The following is a 10,138-nucleotide window of genomic DNA, read 5'->3' as shown; positions in this document are numbered from 1 at the left end:
TTGAATGTTTTTCAACTCCTTTTCAATATTTTTGCACTTGCTTATCCGGAAGAAATGACTGGATTGTAATGTGCTACCTCAGTTTATTAATTTTTGCCATGAATTCGGCAATTTTCTTAGGCTGTAACTTATTCTGCCATCTGGAAACAGTTGGTATATCATTAATTAAATACAATAAATAAACATCAATCTCATTGTGCTTTAGTGGTGTAAAATTTACTGCTTTTTCAGTCTTAACACTCTAAATTTCCAGTTCTTAGCTAATTATGGACGAAAATTGTAACAATCAAACATTTTATCTTTCAGAAAATTGGAATTTGCGATTTTTTTGTTGTTTATATGTGTCTCAAAGCTTTCGATAAGACCCCTCTTCAAAAAATTAGGGATCCTCTAGACCTAACCTGAAAGAGACTTTTAAATATATAACATGTGACAACAAATGTACTTTGGAGAAACGGACAATTTTTCCCCCATTAATTTATTATCTTTTTGTCTCACTTAGCTTCTTTTAGTGTATCACTTGGACAGATTTAAGCAGAATGAGCCTAACTGCATTTGACGTTCCCTATTTTTCTTTCATGTTTTATTTTTCTAAAAGAGAGCTAAACTACCTATTAACACCTTTCAGCTCTCTGTGAATTTACCTTCACTTATGAAGAATACACTCACAAAGTTTCATGCTCCAACGTTGCCTAGTTTTCTGTTCAATAAATAAAACATGATAGAAAATCAGGCAACATCTCATGGAGTTGGGCTTACTCCCATTAAATCTGCCCATTTGTTCACTTATTTAACTCGCAAAGAGGTGGGTATCACTCTTACTTGTTTTCCTCTTTGAAGTGAGATCCAATAATGAAAGCATCTGCCTCTATGTAATCTTCAATATTGTCAATATCCACCCCGGATCCAATTATCACCGGAACTTCTGCGTTTGATTTCAAATCTAGATAAAAACCAAATAGAAAAAAATCTATCAGGGGAAAATATAAATATTTCAAAATCAGGAAATTTACAAACCATGTTTCATATAATATAATTTTTTTGAGTGGCTGTAACAATACTGAGGGCTGATCATTGAAATTGATAGACAAAAAAGACATGGGGAGTATAAAGCACGCTCATTGGTTGAAATGGATGGTTCTTTTAGACAAAGGGAAAAAAGATGAGCTAACTATCGGGTCTCCCGTGGGTTGTCATTAGTTAGTCTAATACCTACCATTTTTGTCTATTAGGTACAACCACCCGCTTCACTAACAGGATCCCTCTACATCTTTTTTGTCTTCTTTGTCTATGGCTTTGTTTATCAATTTCAACTATTAGCCCGTAGTTTTCTAGCAAAAGTTTGTTTGTTCAGTCCACACCAAATAAGTTTGTGCACTTTTCAACTGTGACAAGAAGTCCACCATCGTGATTTTTGGGTTTACTTTCCAAGCTAAACTGACATCAGACGATCCTCTGTTGCAGTCTAAAAGTGCGGAAACTTATTTGGCGTGGAATCTATTCGCAGTTTTGTGTCTGTCATCAAAATTTTAAAATTTACAGACTTTAGACTTCTAGTTAAGCCGAGTATCCATGGCACATTTTTGAAACATCAAACAGAGAATTGTGTTGTTTCCATAAAAAAAAGGCTAATTACGGATTATTTTTAAATTTAATTTTTGAACGTATGTTTTCAGTAAGCCTTTTTTTCAAGTAAACGGCTCCTCTGTATGATTTATAAATTACCCTTTAATTGATTTAGAAATTACCCTTTAATTGATTTAGAAATTACCCTTTAATTGATTTAGAAATTACCCTTTAATTGATTTTTATCCGCTGGAGATCCAGTAGCAACTCCCGTCAGTATGATTCCATCACTTTGAAAAAATTCAGCAGCGTGTGCTGTCTCTACCAATGATATGTCCCCTGTTATTGCATGAGAGCTAAAAATAGAAATTCAAAATTTTAATAATCTATGTTCAACTTAAATAGTAAATTAAATTTGGACTCGTTTTTTAAAATAAAAATGATAAAAAACGTACGAAATTTCAAAGATATTCCAGGGCTCTTTTCGTAGGGAATGTATGTAACAATAAATGCAAACTGTAAATTAAAAAGAAAAATCAGTTAATAAACAATGCGAATTGATTTCTAGATTATTGCACAACAATTCTGGTCTAGTGCCAGATTGGAGTGGAAAACCATTGAAGAGAATTGAGTATTATTGTTTTTTGATAGTTCACCTAATGGTCCAGAGAAAGTCGGCAAGTTCGAAACACTTCCTCAGAATTATTAATGATTGTCAAGCAGTAAATTGTGTCTTGACCGACGGAGCAGAATTGGCCCCATGATCCTAAAAGTCTAGAAAAACTTTCAGAAATTGTGTACTCGAAAAGGCTACCTGTGTTTTTTCTTTATGTCTGTGAAGATGAGAATATTTTCTGCGTCTAGTCTCTTGCGATATCGCAACAGCTCGCCGGCGCAGGCATCAATATAACCCTCATCTGCAACGTGACCGAAAACAAAACCTTCTGCCCGGAGGAAGTCCAACTCAGCTGCTTGAGCAACGGCTAAAGCTTGCAAATTTCCACCAGCTAAAACCTACGATAAAAAAAAGTTACCACCTAGGTATAGTAGCCTCCAATATAGCACTGATGCTAAACCTAACAATAAATTGTTTAATATCAATGGTCAAAGTGCGAATACTTGTATCTCCGTTTGCAACGTTGCAGATTTCTTGTCATACTTTATTTTTTCTTTGGAAAACTAGTAATCATAATTTCTAAAAAACTTCCTTGATTTTTCTTCTCTGTCAGCAGAATATTCTGTACAAATTTCAAGCTGTATGAAGTTGCCTCGTTTCTCTTTGAAAAAATAAAATAGGAGCGGAACGAAATTTGAAACACTACAATGGAGGTACATGATTATGCATTTTGGCCATCACTATGTGACTGTTTACAGATGAATTTTTGGTACCATTGCTAAGAGGTGTATTTTACAACCATCTTTGGACATAAAATATTTTAGAAGTTATATGACAGTTTAAAGTCTGTGGATTTTTAGTTTCAAAAAATGCTGTTTTGAGAAAAAGATTTGTTTTATTGTTTTATTTCAAGCCATCATATTCAGGTCTCAAAATGGCCCAAAGAAAATTGTAAATTTACACCATTTCTGCAGTTCAAAATCTCTGAAAAATACACAAAACAAACATCAGTAGATCCACAGATAATTTGCACAACTTTAGAGCTATTGCTAAAATAGCTGAAATTTTGAATACAATTTTAGAACAAGGATACTTCCCAAAAGCATGGAAAATTGCAGAGATTATTGTATTACCTGAACCTGGAAAAGCTCATGATAATGCATCATCCTACCATCCTTACTCTTTACTCCCAAATTCTCAGTAAGCTTTTCGAAGGATGTTATTTAAAAAGATTGGTACCATTATTAGAAGAAAATGAAGTTCAGAGGTCTTGAATTTATCAATTATTGGATTCATTATCAAAACTTTTTTGCCTTTACTGTAAATCCATCTTTATTATCACACCTTCTGAAAGAATTTTAACGGTGACGCTGGAAATTCTCACCTGGACGCCGCACTTGACCGATTTTGGCAAAATATTTCTAACTTCTGTTGCGACTCTAGTCATGAACGCTGTCGTTTCAGGTGTCAAACTCTTTGCCTTCAGGTACGGAATGTCGTGCATGTTTTCGATAAGAACACCATCCTGCAAAAGGAGGAAATGATAAGAGTTTGTAGAATACATCACAACACTGTACTAAGATTCACGGCAATTTTACATTTTCAAGTTTAGTTTTCCTGCCTCAAAATAGAGTGTGATGAGTAGTTTGTTGTGTACCAAATTTCTGTAAGTACCTGTTTTATTTGGTTCCACTGTCAACAAGCGCCCAGAATTATAATTGGAGCCGCATTCTAAATGTAACGTTTTCTCTTAACAAAATGGGCTTCATTTTTAGACCTTACTTACCACTTGTTCATTTTTATAGATTAATGCCTCCTTCTTTGCAACCTCAATAATGTCGGTGATGGAACCTGAGAAATTGGGAGTGCCTGGAAAAAAGAGGAAAAAATTAGTTTGTTTTACTTATGTACAATTTGTAAGTATTATTAATTTACATGTTTTCATCTTAATAACAATTTACTTTCGAAATTTGTGAAGTACATACTCCCAGCCTTTCATACTATCTGCACTGAGGACAACTACGGATTGATGGCTAAACCAAGTAACTCATTTGCAATATTTCAAAATTTCTGTGCATTTTTGCAGTAGGTATTTGCCACAAGCAAAACAAATAGCCAACAAAAAAAACCCACAAATTTTACGAAATGTGGATAAGAGTCTCATTACTTATATTGCTTAAATTTTGATGCGAAATGGTCAAACAGATATTCCTCGACAGATCAGCCTGTCTCATATCTGCATCGCGTTGGCTGAATGGGAAAAGTATGTCTCCCAATTGCAGTATTAAAAAATCTCCAATTATGTTGTATTAATTAAGGAAACCTGCTAAAATGTTTCCTTGCAATTTTATGTGACTTCTTTAGAATGAGTGAAAAAAATTAACGTGGGTACCTAACATTGCAGAGGAGAGACGGATAGTGTGGATAGTTATTCTCTGCAATAATAAACCTTGACAATGATAAATCGACTTGCCATTTGGGATACTTACGCATTTTTCGGCTTTAGCCATCGATTGCTTTTTGTTACGTCGGTTTTGTATGCATGAAATCAAGTGAGTTCTGCATGCTCAGGCAGAAAAATAGGTATGTAAACATCTCTGTTTTTTCATCTCATAAGTAGGAAAAATAATATGACTTGACAAGATTATCCTAGATGCATCTAGGCTAATCTTGTCGAGTGATATCTTATAGATGCAATAATGCACAATTACAAGAAATTGGAAAATAGTAGTCAGTGCTTAAGCGTTACATTACTCGACTTATGATGACAAAGTAATCGTGCTCTTGGGCTCACCTGGTAATGGTAGAACGTGGATCATTCCAATAACAGAACATTTCCTGAAGCAATTTCTGAACTTTAACATTGTATAGAGCAAAGTTTTTATGCCAGCGCTTAAATTGCAGAACCGCCAAAAATCAAATTTCTAGCAGGTTTGCCCTGGACTGACAACAAAGCGCAAACCAAAAATGCAATCATGAAATTATTGGCAGGTGAAAATCACTAACAATCCGTGTTTTTTATTTCAATCATGAAGAGAAGTTGAGAGATTTTTAAACACTTTAGATAAGACACTAATCAGAGAATTTAACGTTGCTTTGAGATTTCAAACTGACCTCCTCGGAAATTTTTGATTTGAACATTACGGTAACCCTGCTTTCCCAATTTTGACTTTTTGAGGTTAGAAGTGCTGTTTCGTGTCAATAAACAAACAAATAAGATGGATTTTAGGATAATAAGCAATTTCCTTCTTGTTTCAGCGTTAATTGTGTCCAATTTACCTAAGAATGACTGCAAGATTCATGAACTCAAAGTCAAAGTAAGTTACCGTGCTCATACCTTTACCTTTGGTCAGTAGTTTTACTCCGGCGCTGGCAATGATCCTGTTACTCATTGGATTACAAACCTTCACAGTCTGTTGAAAGGCATTGAACAGACGAGACGTATTTAAATTCTGTCTTTTAAAAGATGTATTATCCCCGAGCAAATGAATTGTTCAAGTTCAGCGATGTGGAGATTGGGTTGGGGTCAATTTTATGCTCAAGCTCCCACGCCGATTGAGAACTGCGCGTTGAAGAGTTGAGATGGGGTCTCAGGGCCGCGGGCTAATTATCAAAATTGATAGACATAGCGATGTACAAAGAAGACAAGAGGGAAATGATGCAATCCTATGGGTTGATGCGGGTGGTTGCAATGGACACAAGAGGTACCTAAGCGATGGACAAACTCATGGCAACCTCAATAGACCCCACAGTTAGTGGATCATTTCCTTTCTTGCTCTATAGGGACCACCAATTTCAACCAATAGGATCGCTCCATACTCCCCAAGTCTTCTTTGTGTACTGCTTTGTCTTTCCGTTAAAAGTGATCAGTTTGTCAATATAAAAGTGGTAGAGGAGGCTAAATACCTAGGATTAATCTTTGATACTACCTCAAGTCGGAGTAAACATGTGTCATACCTTGTCCTTAAATTAAGGAAAGTCCTTTTCTCTCTGGTAAACCTTAGAAGACTTATTCCCACGGATGCACTCAGGGAAGTTGAATTTGCCTTATTCTAGTCTCTTTTGGGGAACGGCGTTCAGGTTTATGGGAGAGTGTCTGCAGCTGTTTTAGAGCTTCCTCTTTGCTTGTAGAGGCAGGCCCAGTGTTCTTAGATGAAATTCAGGGAACCCTTTGATAAAGAGCTGGAGTTTTTTACCGAAATGCTGAGAACTTTTTGAAAATGCTGGAGATTTTCAAAAAAATGCCGGAGATTCTAAAAAAACACCCTTCCTTTAGGAAATACCTGTGAGAATAGATGCTTTTGCTGACTTACTAGCTTCTAATTGTAAAAATCTATTGATTAAGTAACAAAAAAAATGCTGGTATCAATCACGGAGAAAAAAAAGGAGGTGTGCATTTCGGACATCTTTGATTTTTTTTATGACGTAGCTCTGTACGGACGACTTTTATCATTGATTTTCTTGGAAATGGTGTAATTTATGGAAGAAAATCAAATTTCAAAAGATTTTCAAAAAATCTTCGGCAGTCTGCGGCATCTCCGGCTTTTTCGAAAAATCTCGGACAAAATTTTATCTTCAGAATCTCTGGCATTTTAGAGAAGTTTCCGGAATTTCGTTAAAAAACTTCGGTTGTTTTTCAATCGGAGCTAGAAATTCATCTGCCAACACTGTTAGAGAAAGAAAAGGAGGTGTTTCCACCTTGCAGATTGTTACCTCAGCAAACAACATTCTTGTGTTTACACTATCCTTCGGGGATATTAAAGCCAGAAAATTCCAAAAGAGTAATCAATGTCCATTATGTCTTCCATTCTTCCAAATATTCCTCCGTCCTGTCCTGTTGTTTGGGGCACATTTTTATGGTTTTATTTTGTCCGTATGTTTATCAACACAAGTAGCTTATTGCTCTTTGTTTCTTTTGCAGAATGATGACCGATCGTACATATCTGTGAGTACCTTTGGATTTTTCAAAGGAGGAGGCCTAGATGTCAAACTACGACAGTTTCATCCTGAACCATTAAATTCAAATGATGTTGTAAGTGACTATTAAGTGTATCCCATTCTTAATCCAATTGACCACTAGATATTGCAAAATGAACTAAATTTTGCCATACTTGCCTTGCTGTACTGCCTTGTTAAAAAGAAAAATTGTATTAACATTTGAATATTGACAAATTTTCCCTGAAAATATTAATTTTTGTTGAAAATTATGGATATTTTCATTTGAAATCTTTAGGCACTTTCAATACAGTTCTGAGTAAAAGTCTACAAAATTTGAAAGAAAAATATTTTAAAGTTTTCCAGAAAATTCATGTTTTATTGGAGGAAGGACCCCCGCACACTCCTTACGGTAAAGTGTGCCCTGTTCGATTTACAAATTTTCAATTGCATTAAACTCGTCTATGGATGCTGATCTAAAGTCATAAAAGTCAAACTTCAGGGGGTGGATTGTGCAGAAACAGTGCACCATAGAAACTTGGCGCAATGACGACTTCTGATCAACATCGATAGACAAGTTTAATACAATACAAAAATTGGAAATCGAACAGGGCACACTTTCCCATAAGGAGAGTGCAGAGTTCTTTGACAAAGTCTGAAGGGTCATACAGCGTTTTTCCTTAGCACAGCAGAAAAAGGATCTACTGTTTCTCGCTCATTTTAGAAAAAACATATGTGCTATCAGCTATATGTTATATAGACAGGTGCAGATTGCAAAATTAAATTTTGATTTTCATAAGGGGTCAAATGGAAAAAGTCCTGATTTTCTACACTATTTGGTAACTATGAAAGGTTGTCAGGCTATGCCATAAATTTTGGATATTTATTTACATGGGGTCAAATGTGACGTGTCCTGTTAGCCTCCGCCCATTAAATTTCATGTGACATTATGTAACATACCTCAGTAGTCCTAAACTATTGCATGTAGATTTTTTTAGTAATTTGTGTAAGAATTATATTTATGTTTATTTATGTTGACTTTTTGTAGTATGGATTTAGCATCGATCGCACCATGAGCGACGCTGTGAATCCGTACCTGGACACTCACCAAGAGAAGTGTTTGCTGAAAGATACGAATTACTTTATGGCCTCCAATCTTGCCGTCGTTTATCTCGAGATGAATCTTAAGACAAAGACGTAAGTAAAATAAAGTTTTGTCGGTTTTTTGCAGGGGTGCAGAAACTTCTCGACCCTCATGACTGGTGGAACGGAAGTGGGAATGAGGAGGTTTTAAAAACGAATTAAAAAAATAACGAGGCTTTGGAAGGAGGCAACAAAAGTTTTTAGACCAGCTCAGGACACTTTTATCTTTGGTCCAGAAGTCTAGAATAAGTTCTAAAGTTGGCCTTTAAAGCCTGAAAATTTGTTTAAAAACTTGCACATGAAGTCTTTTTCCAGACAAAAGAACGTACCTACATTCTATTGCTGCAAAATGTGCTTTCACTAGGAAACTGTTGAGTGTTTTTAGATGTAAACTGCACTGATTTTTTCTCTGATAACTTACAAAAATTAGTAGAATTTTGAACACATTTTGCACAGTCATATTCTTGTCGGAAATGGAATTGTTTTTGTAAATTTTGCTACCTCAGAATGGAGTTACACTCTTTTGTCTGGAGACTAACAGTAAGTAATCTGGGTCTGGAAAATCTGAACAAAATTATGATTTTTTTGGGGGGAAATTTGCTTTTAAAGTCTGGGAAAATGTCTAAAAATTTGTATAAGTGGGTCAGATCTGAAAAATCCGCAAAAAATTAGGTGTTTAACATTAAGTCGAGAAGCAAAAAAAAAGTCTAGCAGTTTGTTAAAGGCACAGAGAAAAATGCTCCAAATTTTTAATTAAGTGGCTCTGATTTGGACATTCTGTACGAAGGTGGAATTAAAATGTCGGTGCGTTTCAGAAAATCAGTCAGAATCTTAGCCTTGAAGAAGGGACTATAGGGTACTGAAACGCATCAGTGCTTACTTTAATTTATTTTGTGACTTCGATTCTCTTAATTTTTTGCTTCTCTCCCATCTTTATAATCGCTCAATACAAATTAGTATCTTGTCCATCGCAGAAATTTTGCTTTATAAACTGGGTTAGGTCTGGCTTTTTTTTCACATCAAAATTCTGCGGGTGCTCAGTGTTCAGTTTGATTGTCGTCCTATAAAGATTTTGTAAATTTTTTCGGCAGGTTGATTGTAAAATGTAACAAAAATATGGAGTCTTTGTACATCTTCCCAAATAAAGAAGCTGTGACGCGCTATGCAGTGCCAACGCAACCTGCTAAACAGGATGACGATCCGTTTCCGCATGAAGATAGCTCAGAATGGAAAGCAGGAGATTCGGATGATCTAGCTGAAGGTAGGCTTGTACGTCTCAATATATTTAAAGTCTAGTCGGATAGATTGGGGTTTTACGTACTGAGAGTTTGTTTTAATTACATGAAATACAGTACTAGTGTCCCAAGTGCTACCTACATCGAAAGTTTTGAAGAGACACACATGTTGTAGGTGAAACTCTGGAACCGCATGTTTCGTTTACGGTGTTTAAAAATCTCTGCTCTTGTTTTTTTAAAGTAGATCAAATGAACATTAATCTTTGAATTTCTTATCAGAATTTTCTCCGCACAGAGAAGGAAACTTATGGAAGTCTCTACGAATTGGCGTTAAATAGTTTTCCAATTAATAAAGTATGACAGGAAGTCTGCATCTTTGCAAACCAAGATATGTGGTTTGAAAGTTTCACCATCAGTATGTGCAATGCCTTAGGACTCGTTTTCAAAACGACTTGTGGACTAAAAAATGAAAAACTGAGTTATTTACGATTTGGTATTGCTTACGCAGTAGGCATAAATGCAATTAGTAGACCAAATGCAAGCAAAAAAAACGGACTTTTAATGCGTAAAGAAAGCAATTGAAAATTCTATTCACTCCTCTGAAAACTTAAGCACCAAGTGCGACCCATGTGGTCGTCTGTTC

General features: G+C 35.5%; 2 protein-coding genes across 2 annotated transcripts in view; one reads left to right on the top strand and one right to left on the bottom strand.

Annotated features, from left to right (window-relative positions):
* Nucleotide 1: 1 nt before the first annotated feature.
* On the bottom strand, nt 2–5,229 carry LOC109036039 (uncharacterized protein F13E9.13, mitochondrial). Its single transcript, XM_019049948.2, has 7 exons — nt 4,977–5,229; nt 3,969–4,051; nt 3,567–3,707; nt 2,381–2,580; nt 1,795–1,922; nt 823–943; nt 2–140 (listed from the first exon to the last, which is right to left on the bottom strand). Exons 1-7 carry the CDS (start codon nt 5,044–5,046, stop codon nt 74–76), a joined length of 810 nt encoding a protein of 269 aa, XP_018905493.2. The 5' UTR covers nt 5,047–5,229; the 3' UTR covers nt 2–73.
* Nucleotides 5,230–5,333: 104 nt separating this feature from the next.
* Nucleotides 5,334–10,138, top strand: part of LOC109036042 (protein GPR107) — an 88,922-nt gene continuing 84,117 nt past the window's right edge. The window contains 4 exon segments of the mRNA XM_019049951.2: nt 5,334–5,499; nt 7,104–7,214; nt 8,166–8,314; nt 9,352–9,521. Of these exon segments, the coding sequence (XP_018905496.2) occupies nt 5,401–5,499; nt 7,104–7,214; nt 8,166–8,314; nt 9,352–9,521 (529 nt within the window). The 5' untranslated portion in view covers nt 5,334–5,400.

The sequence above is a fragment of the Bemisia tabaci genome, chromosome 10 (assembly GCF_918797505.1).
Source record: "Bemisia tabaci chromosome 10, PGI_BMITA_v3".
NCBI classification, from domain to species: Eukaryota; Metazoa; Arthropoda; class Insecta; order Hemiptera; family Aleyrodidae; genus Bemisia; species Bemisia tabaci.
The sequence above is the reverse complement of the archived record's forward strand: the minus strand, read 5'-3'. Positions and strand labels throughout refer to the sequence as shown.